Source organism: Rosa chinensis, chromosome 3 (assembly GCF_002994745.2).
Source record: "Rosa chinensis cultivar Old Blush chromosome 3, RchiOBHm-V2, whole genome shotgun sequence".
NCBI classification, from domain to species: Eukaryota; Viridiplantae; Streptophyta; class Magnoliopsida; order Rosales; family Rosaceae; genus Rosa; species Rosa chinensis.
The window spans coordinates 30930580-30951310 of NC_037090.1; the positions used below are offsets into that span (position 1 = coordinate 30930580).

At 37.7% G+C, this 20731-nt stretch overlaps 3 protein-coding genes across 16 annotated transcripts; 1 reads left to right on the forward strand and 2 right to left on the reverse strand.

Moving 5' to 3' along the window:
• Positions 1-1326: 1326 nt before the first annotated feature.
• Positions 1327-8665, reverse strand: LOC112194743. 3 transcript variants are annotated; one of them, XM_024334965.2, is made up of 14 exons: positions 8543-8665; positions 8362-8463; positions 8220-8270; positions 8038-8105; positions 7834-7931; positions 7654-7705; positions 7414-7506; positions 6887-6997; positions 5892-6530; positions 4587-4696; positions 4404-4462; positions 3206-3393; positions 2004-2218; positions 1327-1428 (listed from the first exon to the last, which is right to left on the reverse strand). In XM_024334965.2, the coding sequence occupies exons 1-13, from the start codon at positions 8583-8585 to the stop codon at positions 2030-2032; spliced, it is 1803 nt and encodes a 600-aa protein (XP_024190733.1). In that variant the 5' UTR covers positions 8586-8665; the 3' UTR covers positions 1327-1428; positions 2004-2029. The 3 variants fall into 3 exon arrangements, with proteins under 3 accessions (XP_024190733.1, XP_024190732.1, XP_024190734.1); XM_024334964.2 differs by lacking the exon at positions 1327-1428 and having other exon boundaries at positions 1676-2218; XM_024334966.2 differs by lacking the exons at positions 1327-1428; positions 7834-7931; positions 8543-8665 and having other exon boundaries at positions 1676-2218; positions 8362-8450.
• Positions 8666-10455: 1790 nt separating this feature from the next.
• Positions 10456-16087, forward strand: LOC112191356 (pentatricopeptide repeat-containing protein At5g41170, mitochondrial). 12 transcript variants are annotated; one of them, XM_040517231.1, is made up of 8 exons: positions 10456-10689; positions 11267-13425; positions 14410-14531; positions 14638-14792; positions 15038-15202; positions 15301-15402; positions 15476-15581; positions 15698-16087. In XM_040517231.1, the coding sequence occupies exon 2, from the start codon at positions 11366-11368 to the stop codon at positions 13394-13396; it is 2031 nt and encodes a 676-aa protein (XP_040373165.1). In that variant the 5' UTR covers positions 10456-10689; positions 11267-11365; the 3' UTR covers positions 13397-13425; positions 14410-14531; positions 14638-14792; positions 15038-15202; positions 15301-15402; positions 15476-15581; positions 15698-16087. The 12 variants fall into 12 exon arrangements, with proteins under 12 accessions (XP_040373165.1, XP_040373163.1, XP_040373169.1 ...); XM_040517229.1 differs by having other exon boundaries at positions 15058-15202; XM_040517235.1 differs by having other exon boundaries at positions 15058-15202; positions 15479-15581.
• A 108-nt stretch (positions 16088-16195) lies between these two features.
• LOC112194429 (probable F-box protein At5g04010) lies at positions 16196-16989 on the reverse strand. The gene has a single exon (XM_024334669.2). It carries the CDS (start codon positions 16987-16989, stop codon positions 16282-16284), a length of 708 nt encoding a protein of 235 aa, XP_024190437.1. The 3' UTR covers positions 16196-16281.
• Between the last annotated feature and the right edge of the window lie 3742 nt (positions 16990-20731).

Consider the following 20731-nt stretch of genomic DNA (forward strand, 5'->3'; position numbering starts at 1 on the left):
CAACACGGCATCGTTTGGCAATGACTTCGGCTGGTCCGTCTCTCTCTGCTCATTTTGCTTATTCCTTCTTTGAAATCGAGGTTGTTTGATAATGGAATTTGTGTGTGAATTGTTAGGTTGCATTATACATGGATTGATATAGGGACGCTGAATATTTGGTTTTTGCCACAATGCGGCTTTCAAGTCTGCCCACCATATATTCGACGAAAGTCCCCTATGAACTTCGGCTTTGCTAGAGCCGAATTTGTTGTTCTATTTTTGTTTTTTTTTTTTTTTTTTCTTGAAAGGTATTTTTGTTTTGGGTTTTTTGGCAAGGAATTGCATCTGTTCAAATATAGTTTTAGCTAATATAGTATTCATTCAACATTATTGTTGACCAATAATATTATGTAGAAAAGATTAGAAAGTAATAAAGGTCTATTGGGGGGCAATAGACGTTTTGAATTGATGTAATCACCTCGTTTTTTTTCTTTAATCAAAGTTTTATTTGTGTAATTTTAATAAGATTAGTTCCCATTTAGGTAATCGAAACGTCTATTGGGGGCAATAGACTATTGGGGCAATATTCGTCTATTGGGAGGCAATAGAGGTCTATTGCCCCTCTATTGGAGCAATAAACCTTTCCGGTGAGGTTTTCTAAAAAGTCCGGTGGGCGGCAGCCGGTGACCGGAATCCGGCGAAAGTTGGCCTGAATCCGGTGACCGATGGCTGGAATCCGGCGACCGATGGCTGGAATCCGGCGACCGGTGACCGGATTCTGGCTACCGCTGACGGGCTCCGACGATGTCTCTTATAGTCTCTCTCTCTTCCATCTTCTCTCTCTCTCTCTAAGTAACAAAGGGGTGAGGGGTAAAATGGTATTAAAAACAAAAAAAATCTTAATGGGATATTAGGGAAGACTCCTTTAGAGTGTATTGGGTAAGAGGGAATTAAAAAAACTTAATAGGGTTAGTGGGAAAAAAATCCCTAAAAATGGGGTAAATTGACAAAAACCCTTTTATAAATAGATCATAAATGTCAATTTTACTCTTACATTTACAGAAAAATTAATAGAAAGTACCAAAATGTTAAATGGAGTCTAAGTTCATGTATCAAATTGTCCCCTTATTGTCCAAGTACCATAAAAAGAATTCACCAAAAAAAAAAAATAATGGACAAGAAATTCTATATATACTGCACAATCCATTTTGTCCCTATCCTACAAATATATAAATGTAAGTGTAAATTTAGTTGTGATCAAATATAAGAATACATTCTCAGTCTAAACAATACTTAAGCATGCTTTGATGAAAATATATCTATAAGACAAGTGATCTAACCTTGATGTGACATTGTGAATCTTCTCCTCTGATCAATCCTTGATACTAAACTCACTGATGGGGCTGAGTTGATTAATAGCTTGTGATTGATAGAGCAGGGACCCTATGTCTGTATATATAGGAATCAAACTTAGCTCCTCCCATAAAGGATACCAAGTCCTAAACCATATACCAAAAGTAAACTTAAGTCATGTACAATATGGATTTAATCTAAAGATAGATCTCCATAACCTTATACAATATTGATTCATATTGTTAGAGGTAATAAGGATTAGAGACATCATTCACTTGTCAATTACTTATTCTGCTAGTAGCAAAGCTAAGTTGTTGCATATTAACTTAAATCATGACATGTCCATATGTAATTTCTTACAATAAATTCATCTTTTGACTTCATCATAAAATTTAGCACAAAATTGTTTACAGATTATCTGATCATGCGAGTATAATATTGTTACTCATAAGATTGCTTGTTTTAGCTTTCATGGCTTATTTATTTGATTAGAAAAACGGCCTCGGCTATAATATTTTCGAGATGATTTATGTGTAACGGATGGTACCCGGGGGTTTTGGCACATCGTCCCCTCTTCTGTGATTTTTTCCAAAAATAAGACCTCTATGTAAAAGAACTAAAACAGCAGAAGACTTCCAAGGGGCTTCACAATTATATAATTCACCATTTACCATCTGCACCGAGCTATCAATTCCGTTCAAAGGGACTCTACAAACTGGGGGGCCTCTAAGTCTAGCTCCTGTCTCATGACACAGTTCATAAGCCAATCACCGCTAAAAGTGCCTATCCCCTTCTTTACAGCCAACACTACTTCTTCCATGTCTTCTTCGCATGCCACAAATATTGTTCTTGAAGCTTCATTTACTTTCTCCAGTCCACCAATTATCTGCGATTGATCCAACCAAACTTTGAAACAAAATAAATAAATAAATAAAGTAAAGACATCAATCAGAAATAAGACATTGACACAACAACACTTGAGCATGGAATTATGCAAGAAATGGCTATATAAAGTGCTTCATCACAATTGAGAGAGAGAATATTGTAAAGAGGCAGTAACATCCCAAAGGTAATATATTCCTCACGAAAAAGTTAAAGGAAGTTTGAGATTAACAAAATATTCCTGATTAAAATCATTACCATTGAGGTCCCATTTCATTCAACAGAAACTAAATCCTGATACATGGGAGAACCATGATCGTACCAAGTGAAGTATGTAGTAAAAATTTGTCTCTCCCAAAATGGGGCAAACAGACATTCAAATATTGATTCTCCCCTGTTTCTGATCTGTATGCCCATTACAGATAAAAAGAGAAAGGACAAAGAAGAGCAATACCAGATGTTATAATCTCCGGAATCCACAAACATGATAACCAGTAAGGTTCAAGCACAGTGAGCCTAAGTACAATGGAGATGCAAAAATATGCAACCCGTAGAGTTACAATATTACATCATGGTCAAGTTAGTGCACCTACATACCTGGGAGATTATATTGCATCTTGACATACTGTATAACTTGGATTTTCATAATTTTGTTGCTTACTATTTCTAGAAATTGAACAAGGTAGAGATCAAAATTGAACCACAGGACAGGAAGTAGTTGGCAGAAATTCCATGAAAGAGTCATTTTATGATTGGAATTTAGTAAAGTTTCTGAAACAAGTCCATTCAATTTGGTAGATTTCATTCTCTTGTTTTATTTTTTATTTTGGTTTGAGTAGATTTGATTTTTCAGTTTGAGTAGATTTCATTTTCTGAAAAATCATTTTATAGGGATAACATACAAAATACAGAGTGATTACACCAGGCCATTAATCTTCACACTGCAACCAAGGCATGCTTAGCCAACATTCAGATTCAGCAAGGAACTTACATTTCCACCAGCAGACCTGACAATGGTAGATAACATCTTTGCAGGGGGTTGAACATGAGCTGCTATGTATACATTATAGCCTTTAAGCAAGCCTTGAGGAATTGCTTTTGCTCTGAGAACTGCAGCTCTCAGCTCAGCTCCATATTTAAGAACATATTCTTCATCATGTAATATGTAAGATGATTCGTCTGCAAATGAGAACATTGAATAAAAATATATGTAAGCACATTTCATTTCATGGTATGCAATCAACACAAGTAAACAGACCGGAATTCCAGTACTGTGATTCATGATTGAAGCTGAAGTCCATGGAAAGAGCTATTAAACAGCATAATTTGTTCTGTCTCTGACAATTTGTGGTGGGAAATGGGGAAGGCAAGAGTTATTTGGAAGAGAGGTGGTGGACTGGGGAAACAAGTATTTACATATATTATAACAATATGAATCTTCTCCCCTGCTAGGATGGACTAAGTAATGAGTAGAAATTCGAGTATAAGAGGAATCTGTGAGACCTGGAAGTTGGAAATTTTATGCCCTAAGTCTCAGTTAGAGGAGATTGTACTGGTCTCATCTAGACCAGACAAGAGAAGGTGGATGGAGGAATCGGGGAAATTTTCTTGCATCTTTTTCAAGGCTGTTGATGGAGAACTCCTTCTCTTCCTCACTTCACTCCTTTTATGTAATATGGAAAAACCTATAGTTAGTCTCTCCACTCTCCTGGTCAATGGTGTCTAATATGCAAACTTGGGTTTTATTATCTGTTCTAAGGACTTTGCCTGGTTGCTTATATCTTTAAAGAAGGTTAGGGAGTCTAACTTGACCACTGACTCCTCTTCTGATACTGTAGCTTTATAGTGTTGAAATATGTGCTGCGACGGCTGTCTTCTGGGTCATTTGGATGGAGAGGAACAAAAGAAGTTTTAAAGAAAGGAGAGAAGCCGGACTTCTTGCATGGATGGGGTCTGATTGTGGGCTTCAGTTATTTCAGAACTTAAGCTGTAGTTCAGTTTCATAGGGTTTGGTTTTGTTGCAGGTGCTGTTATGTTAGTTTTGTTAGCTTTGTTTTTTAGGTGCATTTTATATCTCAGTGGATTTCTTGTCCACTGCTGCTCTTCATTCCTTTTTAATGAATTTCAGATACCAAAGAATGTTCAATACGTTTTGTTTATGAGTTCCCAAATAAAGAAATTAGACTCACCAACGTATGTTCCTTGACGAAAGCTTTCTTTCAACCAAAAGGGAGAAACGATCCAAGCTCTGAACAGCAAAAAAAATAAGGAAATCACATTTAAATGGCAAAGAAACTGACCATCATGTTGCACTAGCAATGACAGGGAGAAAAAAACACATTTAAACAGCACAACTGAATTTGACTACTGACCCTGAACAAAGAGCAGTACAGAAATTCAGAGTTGTTCTCACTTTCCCGGTAACTACATGTGTACTTGTACTCCCATTACACGTAATAGCCCCACCAAGGTCCTCGATTACCTACACACTCACCAAGTATAAAAATAAACAAAATCATATAATTAAATGTTGTTGAGCAGAAAATAACCATATATAGTCCCTAACTATTGGACCTGAACCCATGAAGACCTTATCAAAAATAAAAGAAAAAGAAAAAGTAATAGTACAGCCTCCTTTGGAAATGACCATAAAACTCCTCTTTCCTGATATTAATTTGGATGATAGGAGACCCTAAAAGAATTTCGAACTGAACTACATTGAATTAGAGCCATCTGGATCTGTCTATAACAATCAGTGTCTGTCTATAACCTAAGCAAGATGAATTCAAGTTATTGGTATAGATCATATTAAAAGAACGCTGTATATAAATGTTTAAACTGATATAGTATTATAGACAAAACTGTCATACGCATTTTTGTCATCTGACCCATGAATGTTATCATGAGAAACAAGCAGAACACTACAATTCAGTTTTGAAAGAAACATACATGCTCAGATGAGTCGTGAAAGCACACAAACAGACACATGTATAAGCATGCACAACAAATCGCACTATTTTTCTTTTGCAATTTTGTAACTCCAAATTAACTGCACTTGCTAACTTGCTCGTGTTCCAGGATTTGAGCTACTTCATTTTTCATCAGGCTTTTATCAGGGTTCATTCAAAATTGTAACACCACTACGTTCAAGCTCAGCCCGTGATCAGGTCATGCACAATTCAAGGCTAATTTTGTTAGCTTAAGTTTTTTCTGTTGACATGATTTAGTGCTATTTTCTAGAATATAATACCAGGAAAGTGGATGCATGAGTATTCCATACCCGCACCTATGTACTCTATTCATTTGTAATGCCATATGATGACGATCCTATTCTTTTCTAAATTCAACAGGAACCACTGACTAAGGAAGAAAACATTACTTTATCATCTATTAAATGCCCCAATGTCAAAATAAAGAAAACGTCTCCATTCAAAAGCCTCAGATAGTCAGATTAGTCACACCAAGCTTCCGGTAGGTTGTGTTTAAGGAGACAAGCACGAATGAACAAACACGAACACACATATGATAAGGATCATGTTGCGGTGATACCAAACAGCATAATATCTTTAGAAATTGTGATCTTTAATCTAGCAATGGAAACTGCTAAAATAAGGAATAATGACAATTGATATCAACCTGTGATCTCTGACAAATATAAATAATAAATTGTTGTATACCTTTGTTAGATTTGCTTTCTTTGCATCATCTGCAATATTCATCAACATGATTTTGAAGGATTCTCTCTGTGACTGAAACTCCTTCTGGACTGAAGTTTTTAGTGTTATATTAACTGGTCCACATTCTTCAGCAACCTTTTCCTTGCAACTAATAGCGCACTCTCTAGGGGGATCTGCCAGTAAAGATTTATCTTTGGAAGAAACGAAGGAGCATCCTTGTAAACAAAACTCACTTCCATCAGTGGAGTTAGACTCAAACTGACAGCAATGACTTCCTTTTACTTTTTTTGACTTCAGTGATGATATTGAAGATTTCCAGACCTTTCTCTTTGCAACTTTGCCTTGTTTGGAAGAACAGTGGTTTATATCACCATTGTCTTCAATATTGGATAATTTTGCACCACTGACCAACTTGCTGGAGTCCTCTCTGGTGAGAGCATCAGATGACGAATTCCCTGTAGGCTTAAAAGAAGCGCCCAACTCCAAAGAGTCTAGAGTATTTGCTGAAGCCTGCTGCTTAAGATGTAAAACCATGAGGGTTGAACCACCTGGAAAGCATAATGCTCTACGAATATCAGCTTTCAGAGGTGGCCTGCAGCGTCTACCCTTAGTATCTACCTCTGCTATTGATACAAAACCCTACATTTGAAATCAATTTCCACAAATGAACAAGACATTTTAACAATCATGTAAGAGTAAACAAAAAGAAAAGAAGAACAATAGGGTATTAAATTGCCCCAAAAATGTGTGAACCCTCCAACTGTCAGATGTTTCAGGTTAGGAAGTTTCCTTCTTTCTACAATTTTGTGTGTGTGTGTGTTTGTCTGTGTGGGAGAGAAACAGTTACTTTGCATCTTCATCTAAAAGAGCAAAAAAGTAAAATCAATGTCCAAATCGTTGGAGAGAAGATATACCAAATAACACTCGACAAAATCAACAAGAAAATACAACTACAACATCCGACTCTGATCCTGAGAACAATAAACGTGAATTACCTGTTTGAGCCAAAACCCTTCAGATTCCTTGTCTCCCCAACAGAACATTGTGCATATGCCAACACTTTGAAGTCTCTTTTTCAATTCCAGGAACAAGGAGCTACCAAATCCCTGAAATTACTGCTGTACATGAGTTAACCAGTAAAAAAACTAAATGAGATTTCTAAATAAGAATTCATAGCATTCCAAGGAAGAGTAATTAAAACAATAGGGGCCTGGGGAGAACACAAGTCCTAAAGGTAATACGCAAAACTTATAACACCGAACTCAAAAAGTTCAGCATAGTGCAATTAAAATGGAGAAGGAAATTTCTTGCCGATTTCGAAGTTGATCTCAGATTGCATGAACTGTTAAGCAAAATTTTCATTAAGTGGTGGTATTCAAAGCTAGAAGTGGTCATTGGGTGTAACTGTGTTGCCATTTTTTACAAATGCAAGCACATTGTCAGAGATACAACAGCCCTACATGAAACAAGACTATAATCACAAGCAACCAAATAAGAGATGACAAACGCATAGAGGAAAGACCTTGTGTTGGTACATTGAACTGACAGCAGCAATAGGTATCTCAGCGTACTGTGTGTCAGTGGGAACTATTTGGTAAGTGATAGCAGCTATAACCTGCAAAAGAGAAAAGCATAACCATACGTTAATTGTATTAAAACCACAAGATAAATCTAATATATAACCAGAGTTCAAGTTGCACATAATTGTGTGGCGATATAAAGTAAATACCAGAAAGAAAAAAAAGGATCACAGAAACCGTACCTCTTGGGAATGACGCAAAGAATGAGACTGCAAAAGCAAAGTGCAATATTTCCTGCAAAAGCAACCGGATTACTACATGTATACAAAGCATCAGTGCAGTTCATGTCTTGGGATGTGGAGATGAAACATGTAAACAATAAAGTCACGCTAAGGAAAGGATCACAAGCTATCATTCTATACCCATTTGTAACGCATCTTTCAAGGAACATTGATTGTTTTCCAGTATTGGCAGCGAAATTCATTGCAGGAAGTTCCCTAATGTACATCTTTAGTACTTCCTACACGAACAAATCCACTCAAGTTATTCCTTGGCAGAAATATAGAATTGTTGGGGCAAGTGGGCAACTATAACAAGCGCGCAGACGAAGAATCGGAGAGAATTACCTGGAGATAGGATTTGCTACAGATACTGGCATCTTTAGGATTAACAAGCACGAACGAAAGATCACCTCCTAAACACATTGGGCAGAGATTAAATATCAAATTTTTCAATGCAAAACACGTTAGTGTAGAGATTAAATATCAAATTTTTCAATGCAAAACACGTTAGTGTAATTCACATCTACCTTGAGATTTGAAATGCCCAGAAATGCTATTTGTTTCGGCTTGTTTTCTCACTGCCATAACAACAAAAGCAGAGCATGAAAAGTTAGATTGGAATTCAAATATGGAAATGAAAGAGTTGTGAAATGTGGGAAAGGTTGGTACATGAGATAGTGATTTTGGAGGTTTTGGAGAGGGAGATTTGGAGGGAGTCCGGCTCTGATCGGCAACTGAAGTCGGTAGCTTCCACTGTCACCTCGCAATTGCCTGTGAATTACAAACACGATTACGATTAGGGTTTTTAATTTCAATCCCAAAGCCTGGGTGTGGGTGTGAAGAAATTTACCGATTGGGATCGGAGAGGAGGATGCGGTCTTCCTTGGCGCCATAGCAAACAAGAGGCTCTGGAAGCACTGCTAAAATAAGCGGAAGCAGAGCAGGAATTTATTTCCCGCTTTTTTGTTCCCCCGCGCCCGCCTTGTGCTTTTGAAAACTTTGGTTTTCGGGAAAAAAGAAAAAAAAAATCACAAATCGTGACTCAACTTTTATCTATTTGACACTTTGGTTACTCATCTTTTAAATATATCACTTTGGTTACTTAATTATTACCCTGTTATTCATTTTAGTCACTTAATTAATTTTTTTCATTGAAACACAATTATTTTTCACAATATTAATGATATTTTCATCCAATCAATTGTGAAAAATTGAGAAATCTGTGTTACAAAGATTTAAATAAGTGATTAAAGTGAGATAAAATGTCATTTGGGTGACTGAAATTTTTCACAGTATTAATGTTATTTTCATTCAATCAATTGTGAAAAATTGAGAAATCTGTGTTAGAATGATAGGAATAAGTGATTAAAGTGAGATAAAATGCCCTTTAGATAACTGAAGTGATTGACAGAATAATAGTTGAGTGACCAAAGTGATATATTTAAAAGATGAGTGACTAAAATGTCGAATGAGTCATAGTTGAGTGATCATTTGTGGAATTCTAAAAAAAAAATAATAATAATCCAAACAAACGCCCATTCTAACTTTTTGTATCAAGTTATGAAAATTATCACATTCTTACCCAAGATATCGAGCCCGACCTAACTTTCATACATGTCATCCGTGATGGAGTTAAGTATCATGCCACGCACCCAATTTGAATGGGTATTTGGATCAATTAAGGATAACTCAAGCTTTTGCCGCTTGCTTTAAAGCTTGAGTTATCCTTAATCACTCTTTCGATCACATTGCTTTCATTTGAAGGAAGATTGGGGTGTCATTTTGTGACTCTGCGGGAGCTTTAGTTTTCTGGCAAACCATGGATAAAGTCGTCTAGATTGCTTTGCATTAGGACGAAAAGCAAGAAAGACGAGAAAGGGAAATGAAAGTTAAGAGGTATAGAAGTGGGATGAAATTACCCCTCAAAATATGTCAGGTGTTTGGGTAGTTAACGCTGTCACGGCTGAATGACGTGCATGGATGTTGTGTTAGGTTGGAAACTCTTAAGTACCAACGTGCTAGTTTTGAAAAGTCGTGTATGAAAATTTAAAATGAGTCTTAGTTCAGGTACTATTTGTATTTTTTTCTTGCTTTGGCAATAATTGTGGAGCAGCAGTCTGGAGGGGTAAGGCGCGTCTTCCCCAAATGCATCCCAAAAAAAAAACTGAAACCCCTAATGATGGAGCTGCTTGATGAGACATGATGTATGTTTTTTCATCCCAGGAAGGTAAAGGTCCAATAGTACTTTACCTCCAAATTCACTGCAAAGTTCCTTGGTTGAGAGCTAGAAGGCATAATGGTGCCAAATAACGCTGAACCCCTTTAAATAAGGACACAAAGCAGAAGTGCAGTAAGCCTTTGGAAGCAAAGAACAAGAACCCTCCCAAGAACAAGATGGCAACTATGGAATGTTCCCTTGAGGATAACCTATCTGGCTAAGTCTCCTCGTCCTAACACTAAGGGCAAGGAGAAAATTTAATAAGTTTTTGTTTTCTCTAAACTTTGTCCACTTGCTGTGGTTTTTTCATAATTTGTAGGCTTGATTTAAATAAATGGGATTTGATTTCGAATGAGAGGTACTATCCTACATATGAGTTATATCTGCTCTACTTATGGTCTAACAGTAGAAGCGTATGTAATGTGCCATTTTAGCTTGAGTATATCTGAATAAAAATTGATTATTAATATGATCATTTATTTATAAAAAAATATATTAACTATGATTTTATGTTTGGGCCTTGCCGGTTGGGCCCTTATTTTCCACCAAAAAGTTGAAAGAAAGAAGTTGCAGTAGGAATGAGCAGCCACCTCTCGTGTTCCTCCGTCTCTTCTGTAAACCCCCTGAAAACCCAGACAAACTCCCAACAGCTGCTTATAACTATAAGGCTAAGCTACTTGGGTCTACTTCAGAGACCTGAAGACTCTCCTACTTTAGGGTAAAGGAAGGCTTCCCAATCCTCTACAGCCCGCTTGTCTCTTCTTCTTCTTCTTCTTCAGGTAATTATGAAAGAGGGTCCATGTTTGATGATTTCTGGCCGGGTATTCGATATTTTGGATGTTTTGGGTACTTGAATTTGAGTGAGATATGTTGGTGTTTGATGAGTTTGAGAAAAATGTAGTTTGCACACCAGCTTATTGTTGCAATTGTTCTCTAATGGTCTTTTAGCTTCTTTGTTTTGCCTCGCCAGACATCTATACATGTATTTCTGCTAGTATGTTTGTCTTGTTTGTATGTTCTTATATGGGAATCTTCATGCCATGTGCTGTAACCATAGTACTATCTTCCCCCAGAAACCGGAGAAAACTATCTTCTCAGAAAGAAAAAGAAAAAACTGTTCTCGGGTAGTCGAAATAAGTTACTATAAGCATTCCAAGAGATTTCGTTTATCCTTTAGGCTTCTTGTAGATAAGTAGGAACCCTGAATATAATCAACAACCTATTTTGTAGATGGCTTAGATAACACAATTTTGTTAGGGACTGGTTTCTTTTAGATTTTGCAACTGTTTTTGCCATGTGGTTTATTATTTCATTCTCAAAGATGTTAAACGCGGGCTCATTTTTAATTTCTCACAGGTTTTCTATATCCTAGAGACACCCATGTCTTTCAACACCCAGAGAGTGGGGATAAGGCGCTTGAAAGGACTTTGACTGGGTAGTAATGGGTAGCTGCCCATGTTCAAATCATGTTTGGTTGATTCGGCTTTTCTCCGAAACTGTGTGTTTTTTGTCAATAGGGTGAGTTTTAGAGTGTATTCTGCCGCTGCTTCTGCATTGTTGCTGGAGGATCATGTGTTTGTGAAAGCTCCATTACCCTTTGAGGCCTTTGCAGTTCAGGAAATTAAAGCTCTGGGGAAAAGGTTTTGTACTCAGAGAAAGAAAAATTTGTATCCCTTTGTTGTCAGATTGTTTAAAACTTTGAATTGGGAGGTCGCATGGGATGCAAGGTTCTCTAAGTCTGTGAAAGAGCATGGCTTTTCTCATTCTTTAAATGCCTTTAGAATTATTGTTCATGAATTTGCATTGGTGGGAATGCAAATGGAAGTGCAGGCTTTGCTTAGAGATGTTGTATTCTATTATCAAGAAGCTAAGTATGATGCATTTGAGCTGTTCCCATATTTATTGGATTCACCTCACAGTGGGGTGAGATCGCTTGTTGTATTTGATGCACTAATAACGGCTTTCGCTGACAACTCGATGCCTGAGAATGCTGTGGATGTGTTTTTGAAGATTAAAAGAATGGGTCTTGAGCCACACATTTGGTCTTGTAATATCTTGCTCAAGTGTTTGGCAGAAGCAAACAAACTGGAATGTGTTAGAAGCTTATTCGAATGTTTGAAAAACTCTGGGCCATCTCCTAATGTTTACACTTACACAGTTATGATGAGCTTTTTCTGTACAGGATATCCACTGCAGGATGTGGATATCAGTCGAGCGACTGACATTCTTCAAGAAATGGAGAAAAGTGGGAAACACCCAACTGCAGTGATATATGCTGAATATATTCATGGACTTTGTAAAGCTGGATATGTTGAGTTTGCTTTGGACTTCATCCGAAACATGCAACACAGAGACCAACCTCTCAATAGTTATTGTTATAATGCTATACTTCGTGGGTTTTGCCAAAAAGGCGAAACTTGTGAAGCTCTAAAATTGTTGGAGGAAATGAAAAGCTACGGGATGGTGCCAGATGTTTATTGCTACACCATATTGATAGATGGATTTTGCAAGGAAGGGGATATAGAGAAAGCTCTTGCTTTGTTTGAGGAAATGGAGCTTTGTAAAATAAAACCTTCTTTGGTTAGCTATAGCTCACTCATATATGGTCTTTGCAAACTTGGATTGATAGATCATATGTTAGATATATATCGTAATCTGGAGTCTGCCGGTGTGTGCCCTGATGCTATCACTTGCACTCTCATTGTTGATGGGTTTTGCAGGGAAGGGCGCTTGGAGGAAGCCTTGAGATTTATTTACAAGTTGTATCATCAAGGCATAAGCCCTAACTCGTATACTTATAATGCAGTCCTCAACAGTCTGTGCAAGCAAGGAAAGCCAGAAAAAGCATGGGAACTAATCCCTCAAATGCTTAAAAGGAATATACTCCCAGAAGTTGCAAATTATAATACTCTTATAAATGGCTTTGGAAAACAGTTGAATTCAAAGAAGGCCTGCATGGTGTATGGAGGAATGCTCAAAGCTGGTGTCATGCCTAATACAGTCACATATACAATCCTTATCAATATACTCTCCCATAGAGGCAAAATATATGAAGCTTGTAATATGTTCAAGGAAATGAGTGAAAGGGGTTTGGCTGCAGATGTGATTTCTTATACATCTCTAATTGCTGGGTTTTGTAGGATGGGAGACATGAAGAAGGCTTGGGTACTGTTCAAAGAAATGTTGAGCAAAAACCATTTGCCCAATGCTATCACGTATACGTGTTTAATAGATGGTTTTTGCAAGTCTTCTCGCATGGATTATGCCAGTTTCTTGTTTGAGGAAATGAAGAATAAAAATGTTACTCCTGATCTGGTGACTTACACTGTTCTCATCATTGGGTACTGTAGGCTCCGGAATATTGATAGAGCAATTCAGTTATTTGATGAAATGAAGCACAGTGGTATCTCAGGGGATGGTTTTGCCAATGAAGCTTTGGGGCTTTACACCAAAGACTGGTTTGTTTACAAAAGATTAGAAAGCTGAGGAAACGATCTTTCGATGACGACCAGATGGTATATAACTCGGATTTCTTTTCCCTTTACAATTTTGTATATCCTTGGTGTATTACTAGCTTTGTACAACTGAAGTTTTAGCTGTAGAACATACTTTTTGGCTGAAACTAATATTTTTTAGATGAATATGGCTTTATATGAACCAAGGATAGGAAACATATGGGTTTTATCTTCTTTTTTCTTTTTGAAATTTATGAGACTTATGCCGCATCTATTTTGGTTGTAAACATGCTGGTACATAATCACTTCTGATTAAATGACTGATTGGTGGAAATATATATATATATATATATATATATATGCATCTTATTTTGATTGTAAACATGCCGGTACATAATCACTTCTGATTAAATGACTGATTGGTGGAAATATATATATATATATATATATATATATATATATATATAAACTCTCTTCCATTGGATGGAATGCATATTGCTATATCTATAAAGAGGTTGAGGAAGTCCATTTCTCGGCTTACTACAGCATTTAGTTTTAGTTTTATTGACATCTGTATTTTGAAATATTTCAGATGTTGTAGTTTAGATGTGGAGGAGTATGTTCTTCCTTATTGGAATTGCAAGAATATGCAAGTTGGTAGTCTGTCAATACAAGCACAGAAAAGCCCAAAACTTAGTATAGAGGTTTGTAGGTTTTTGAGGATGAAAAATGAGTGTTGCTCCAAATGATCTGTTGTCCAATATAAATTAGATTATGGCTTCAAATGTCTATGCAAGTCAAGAATATTTTCACTCTTTTTGAGTAGTGGTGGGTGATCTGACTACTGGTGTAAATAATATCTCTAAAAGTAGGAGTAAGTGTAATTTCAAATCAAGATGTTGTCAACCTGTTGCTATTAATTTAGCTCTCTCTCTCTCTCTCTCTCTCTCTCTCTTCCCCCTCTTGTTTTTCTGTTTTTTTTTCCCCAATTTTTAGTGGGAACACTTCTATTGGTGGGTGGTGTTTGACTTTGTACTCCTGCAGGTGTGTTTCCAATCACAGACTTCTTAAATCATCACTGAGACAAATCAAAGTGCTATTGCTGAGGCATGTGAATATTCGCTTACAGAGATCTATGGACAGGTGGTAGGTTCTCGACGAGAAAGGTTGGTGAAATCTAAAGCATGTTCATAACTTAATGGTGTAACTTATGGGCAACTCGTTTTATTTACCTTTCTACAACGTGATAGGGTTTTCTCTTCGTCTGTACAGATTTCATGTCCTCTCATTATTGGATTTTCAATGAAATTGCAACTACAGGAGGTGCACATTGAATTTTGGAAGATGTGGAAGTTATTTCATGTTTTACTTGGTGCTGACCCCTGTAACTCCTAAAATACTAGCTTCATGTGCAGTTTGCAGACTTGGTAAGTGTCTTCTTTGATTCCAACAGTACTCACAGAACCCACTTAGTGGTATCTGTTTTAAATGACTAGGTCAAGCTTTTATTGTTTTCCACTTGATATGATGAACGCATGATGCAAGGAAATGTAGGGAATAATTTCAATTACTAATTTGTAAACATGAAGACTTTCTTATTTGTTAGGGCAATATATATATATATATATATATATATAATATTTGCGTTTCCAATAAGAACTGAATTGTTTAGCTTTAATTGAAACTGTTGAGGTGGAGATTGGCAACAGAGTGAACTCCATATTTTGATGGAATACACGGTAATGGGGTGATTAAGACTACAGAAAAAAAGAAAAAAAAAAGAAAAGAAAGGTGCCAAGCTACAGGAAATATGAGAAGGAATACAGAGGAGATGAATGTCAGTCTTATATATTTGTTCTGTTAGATATCTTGTGCTGCTGGCTATTGTACCCTATTACATTACTTCATAACCTTTTGTTATCATTGTATATGCAGTGCAAGGGTTTAATTTTAAGAAACCAGGTCGGAGAATGCTCAGTCATGCATAAGTAATCTTGTCAAGGCCCAGGGTTCCAAAGATCAATCCTTGTAATCTCGGTAAGGCATGAGTTTCAATGGCTTGTCATATCAAAGTTTCAGTTCTTAATTTCTGCCTTTATGCTTTTATCAGAAGTCCCATTTCTTGCTTTATCAGGGCCAGCAATTGTTGTGCGTGACTACCCATATGGATGCAGAGTTTGATGCTATACCATCCAACACTCTGGCATGCATTGATGGTAATTTAAATTACTTATGTGGTATGCTAAATACTTTAATAGCTAATGTTGGAGTAGAATCGTAGACTTATTGCGTAAAGCCTAATACTTTTGCTGATGGGATGCATTATCATCAGTTTCGTGTTGAAAACCGGGCTGTGGTCGCTGCTCCAAGAAATGAGTTATATCAGTTCCAAGCTGGAATCTGTCCAGGATGTGAGCTCCTTTGAAGTTGAATATTTTGACAGGAAGTCGACTTATGTTGGTGCAAGAAGATCAGAATAGTCATCAAGAGAACAAGAACCAGGCAGTCTATTGAGTCGCTTGTGCCCACAACTCCAAGACATCATTAGCTTTATGAGACACTACACATTGCATTTCGTTGCTTGGTACAGAGATCCAAACCTTTCCACATGCACGTCTTAGCAGTTTGGTATTATTGTTTGCAGGGTAACGCAAGTTCTTTTCTTGTAAAAACGACAAATTTTCCTTTTCTCATTTGAACATATGACTCAATATGGTCTCCACATTATCGGTTTTCAAATAATCAACTAATCAATATGATACAACTCACCTGCAAGTTGGCAACAGCTTCTTTTGGTTAATCAATCATAGAACACCAAATTAATTTTGCACAAATGAAAAGACTGGCAAATACATAGTGATGCAAATATACATAATACTGGACAAACTAAACCCTTGAACATCGACACATGTTGTCTCAATATCCAAGAAAGTGTTGCAAGTATCTTAGAGCAGCATCCACACTGACATATCTCAAGTTTACTGTACTCAACATCCCCACGCTCACTTTGTTGATCCGCCCAACATCAACACTGTTTTTGCTATCAGTAAACTCCAACCTCAAATCTGCCACGACACCGCTATCGACGAGGCCCGAGCAACACCCCGGCAAAGGCAGCTCCTCCCAGAACCACCAGTCGACCCCTTTGTTCCCTTGACATTCCAACATATTAAAAACCCCTTTCCACCCTTTCAACACCACATTCCACGTAACTCTCACCGACTCCAACGCCACAGCTTCAAACTCGTAGTTATCGACGGCAATATCGAACTTGAACACCCCATTGGAATCCATGACTAGCTCGTTCCCTGGTTTTTCGAGACACAGAACGTTCTTGTGGTTGAAGACGTTGACGGTGAAGATGAGGTTGTCGAGGGCAAGGCAGGGTTTGGAGGGGGTCTGGAAGCGGCGTTTGGCTGCGGCAGAGGCCATGGCGTAGAGGCGATAGTAGGGAATGGTGAGCTTGAGATTAGAGAGAGAAGGGTAATGGGTGGTGCAAATGGGCTTCCAAATGTGGTCGGAGGAAATGCAACTGAACCAGGACTTGCAGACGCAACAGGCTATGGCTAGGGTTTTGGGGTCAAGATAGTGAGAAACAAGGTCAAAGACTTGCCATGAAGCCATGATCGAGTTGCAGAGTTGACGTAAATGGAAATGGTGGTGGTTTTTATGAGGGGCGGTGGTTACTTTTGTGGGGGGACACGCGGAGGGAGGTTTTGTAATGCATGGGCATGAGTTGCCACGTTAGATGCATAAGCCTGGGTGACGATCTGAGCGGAATACACGTGTCACTTGTGGTTTTGAATGCAATCTCTCGCTCCAAGGCAAAGAAAAGCAATCAAAACCAACAGAACGTGCCCCCCTTAGTCTGATCCCGAACATAAGTAATGTCACTAGGTGTTGAGGCTGTCTGGTGACACAGATCAAAATCAAAATCCGCACAAAACAAACTAACCTCTTAACACACGCGTGTCAATTGACATTTTTTATTTTTATTTTTATATTTTATTTGTGTCTATAATATTTTATTTATACAAAAAGAGTTCGTTTTAGTCATTTCTCTAAAAAATTATTTATTTCTTATGAAATTATGAATAACTTTTTCTTTCTTCAAAAAAAAAAAAAAGTTAACTTTTTGTTTAATTAGTAATTTTTTTACTTAAACTGCCAACTCCAAAAAAAAAAAAAAAAACTGCTATTGCAGTTAACAAAACAACAAAATGTCTAAGATCTTTTTTTTTGTAATTTCTTCAATTCAATTTGCTATTATATTTACTATTTTATCCTTCATGTGTTAAATTATAAATTTTTAAACTATTATCAAATAAGGGTAATTTGTGAGTTTTTGAAAATTTAACCATAAGCCTTATTGGCTTAATTAATACTGATAAGACAGGATAAATTCTTACGATTATATATAAATTATTTATGGATTAATAAGCGGATGAGTTTAGGGTCAACCCACTAACCCTCGGATTACTCTCTCATGTTCTATTAGACTTGGTAAAATTCAAGAGATGTTAAGTACTTACATGCATGTAATAACGCGGATTTTTACTAATACATATATTAGAATTGTCATATATTAGAATTTTAGTATCTCAATTATCTAAAATTAGTCTACAATCCATATGTGAAAGTTAATGACACTTTTTAAAAATTCTTACTTACGGCATTAAAAGTATAGATTTACATAGGGCCAATTAAATATAGGACTGATGTTACATTACCCAACAAGCCACCAGATATGTTTTTCCCTCATAAGGTCACATAGAATAAAATAGTCATATTCTCAACAAACTTCATCAAATTTACATTTGATCTCTCTCTCTCTCTCTCTCTCTCTCTCTCTCTCTCTCTCTGTTGCCCTGACTCACTTCGTGGCTATCGCTTGCCGTTTCAACACTCGGTCGCCGACCTCTTTAGGATTAAACAAATTGCTTTACCTCATCAGCTCGAACAACCAATCTCGATCCTCCAGATTGTGGTGCTCCTGAAGCTTCCGCATCTTCTTGGTCTCAAATTCGAACGGCTCCGTCAGCTCTAGAGGAGAAAAACCCAGGTACGGTTTGGTGGTTAGATCCAATAGACTTGTAAAATGGACGAATTTTGTCTAGTGACATAAGTCTATTATTCATAAGTAAAAGTTATGAGTTCGACTTTCTTAGTTGTTTACCAATGGTAATAGAGAAAAAAAATAACTAAAGCCTGTGCAAAATTTTTTGTTGATTCGACGTTCTTTAAAAAATCAAGGGCAAATTACTGGTCACACCCTCATCTTTTTGGGATTCGACAGTTCAGTCCCTTGTATCGTAATTTTAACAAGTAACTCATCAGACATTCAAATTTCACACAATTTGGTCCAAAATGACCATTTTACCCCTCACTTCCTTTTTTTTTTATAATTCTTCTCTCTCTTTTTTTTGTTATTTTTTCTGCTTCTCTCTCTCACTCTATCTCTCTCTAACATCACCGCCGAATCCATTCACCACCACCACAACAACAACAACCACTCCACCGCATCCTCAACCCCTCGCCGCCACCACAAGGGCTTCTCCCAGCCGGAAAGGTTCAGAATCCTCGCTGCACTCCCCGAACGAGAATCCTCCTCTCCGAATGCCCGGAGCAACTCTCATTTCTACCACAAGGCCTTGGCCTCGCCGTCCTCCTCGTCTTCGTTGTCGTACGCGCATATGATTCCGACGATTCCGAAACCCGGACTAGAAGAGAGACATGAAATCTAGAGGAGGAGAGAGAAACTAGATATGTGTTTCTCTCTCTCCTCCGACACCCACTTTCGGTCACCACCGTGACTCATCTCCACCACCACGGACTCACCTCACCGACCTTCAACGAGTTCAACGCAGCCTCCATGACATCCGGCAGCAACCCACGAGTCGAGGCCGGCGAGGCCAAGATCTAATTTGGGCACCCATAGGCCATAGCGCCCTCCCACCGTTTCCGCCTCCCTCCCTAACCTCAAATCCACCGTCCATTTCCTCACCTTAGTGGGCTTCTCCACCGAGTTTCGCCGCTTAGTCGGTATGTGCCCCGTAGCCCACGAGTCAGAGGTCGGCGAGGCCAAGATCTAATTTGGGCACCCATATGCATAGCTCCCTCCAACCGTCTCCGCCTCCCTCCCCGACCTCAAATCCACCGTCCATTTCCTTTCCTCAGTGGGCTTCTCCACCCCCGAGTTCCTCCGCCTAGTCGGTATGTGCCCCAAAATCCTCGCCTCCATGGTCATTCATCCATGGTCTACTTTGGAGGGGGAGAGCGAGAGAGGCGAAGTGGAATTGGAGAAGAGAGAGGGACGACAACTGAGGCTCAGGCGAGTTGCGGAGAGAGAGAGGAGAGACAAAGTGAGAGAGAAGCAGAAAAAAAAAAAAAAAAAAAAACAGAGAGAGAGAGAGAAGAATTAAAAAAAAAAGGAAGTGAGGGGTAAAATGGTTATTTTGGACCAAATTGTGTGAAATTTGAATGTCTGAAGAGTTACTTGTTAAAATTACGATACGGGGGACTGAACTGTCGAATCCCAAAAAGATGAGGGTGTGACCAGTAATTTGCCCAAAAATCAAATCTCGATTAGACCTATGTTATTCGTATCTAATTTACATTTCTTAAAAAAAAAAAAAAGCTATATACAAGTGGAAAAAAAAAAAAAAAAAAAAACAAGAGCTTACGCTAAGTATAACACACCTTAGAAGCAATGAAAGATAAATGTATTTGTAGAAGACAAAAAAATTAATAGTCTAACAATTAACTCTACTCATACTAATTTGTTAACAATGAAACCCTAACCCCATAATGGGTGAATCATCTGAAGGACGAAAGATAATATGCCAAAACTCGATGGGGATGTGTCACTACGGGGTTGATCGAAATTAGACTGCAAGTCTGGTAAGGTTTACTGACACATGTCACTTGACTGTAGGGTCGACACACTTTGCCTACATGTGTCGCTAATTGTAAGATCCCAATACAAACTTTTACTTTTTAAGACATGTTAGAGCAACTTCAACTGGTTCTCTATATTTGAATTTACCTCTATTTTAGAGAAGAATTATCTTTTTTTTACTCCAACAGATTCTCTATACCTATCTCCATTCATTCAAGAAGTGAATGCATTCATTCAAACTTAACTACTTTGAATGTGTTGTGTTTGTCATGTCATGAAAAAATGTTTAGGGAGTAGTTTACCTTAAGCATTGATAGCATTATAGCATCCTCTATGTGCATGTGCAAGTTGTGAGTTAAAATCACCTAGATCTAGGATTAGTTTGCTTGCATGATTATCTAAACTCAAAGCTTTATGCATCTAGGAACAATGAATTGAGCCTTAACCAGTAACAGAATTTGTTCTTAG

Bases quoted from the DNA above. Each gene is read 5' to 3' on its own strand.
- LOC112194743 (XM_024334965.2), bottom strand. From the start codon at position 8,585: ATGGCGCCAAGGAAGACCGCATCCTCCTCTCCGATCCCAATCG. The intron at 8,106-8,219 runs GTAGATGTGAAT...CAATGTGTTTAG, and splicing joins TGGGCATTTCAAATCTCAAG to GAGGTGATCTTTCGTTCGTG. The intron at 2,219-3,205 runs GTAAGTTCCTTG...GATCAATCGCAG, and splicing joins TCAGGTCTGCTGGTGGAAAT to ATAATTGGTGGACTGGAGAA.
- LOC112191356 (XM_040517231.1), top strand. From the start codon at position 11,366: ATGTTCAAATCATGTTTGGTTGATTCGGCTTTTCTCCGAAACTGTGTG.
- LOC112194429 (XM_024334669.2), bottom strand. From the start codon at position 16,989: ATGGCTTCATGGCAAGTCTTTGACCTTGTTTCTCACTATCTTGACCCC.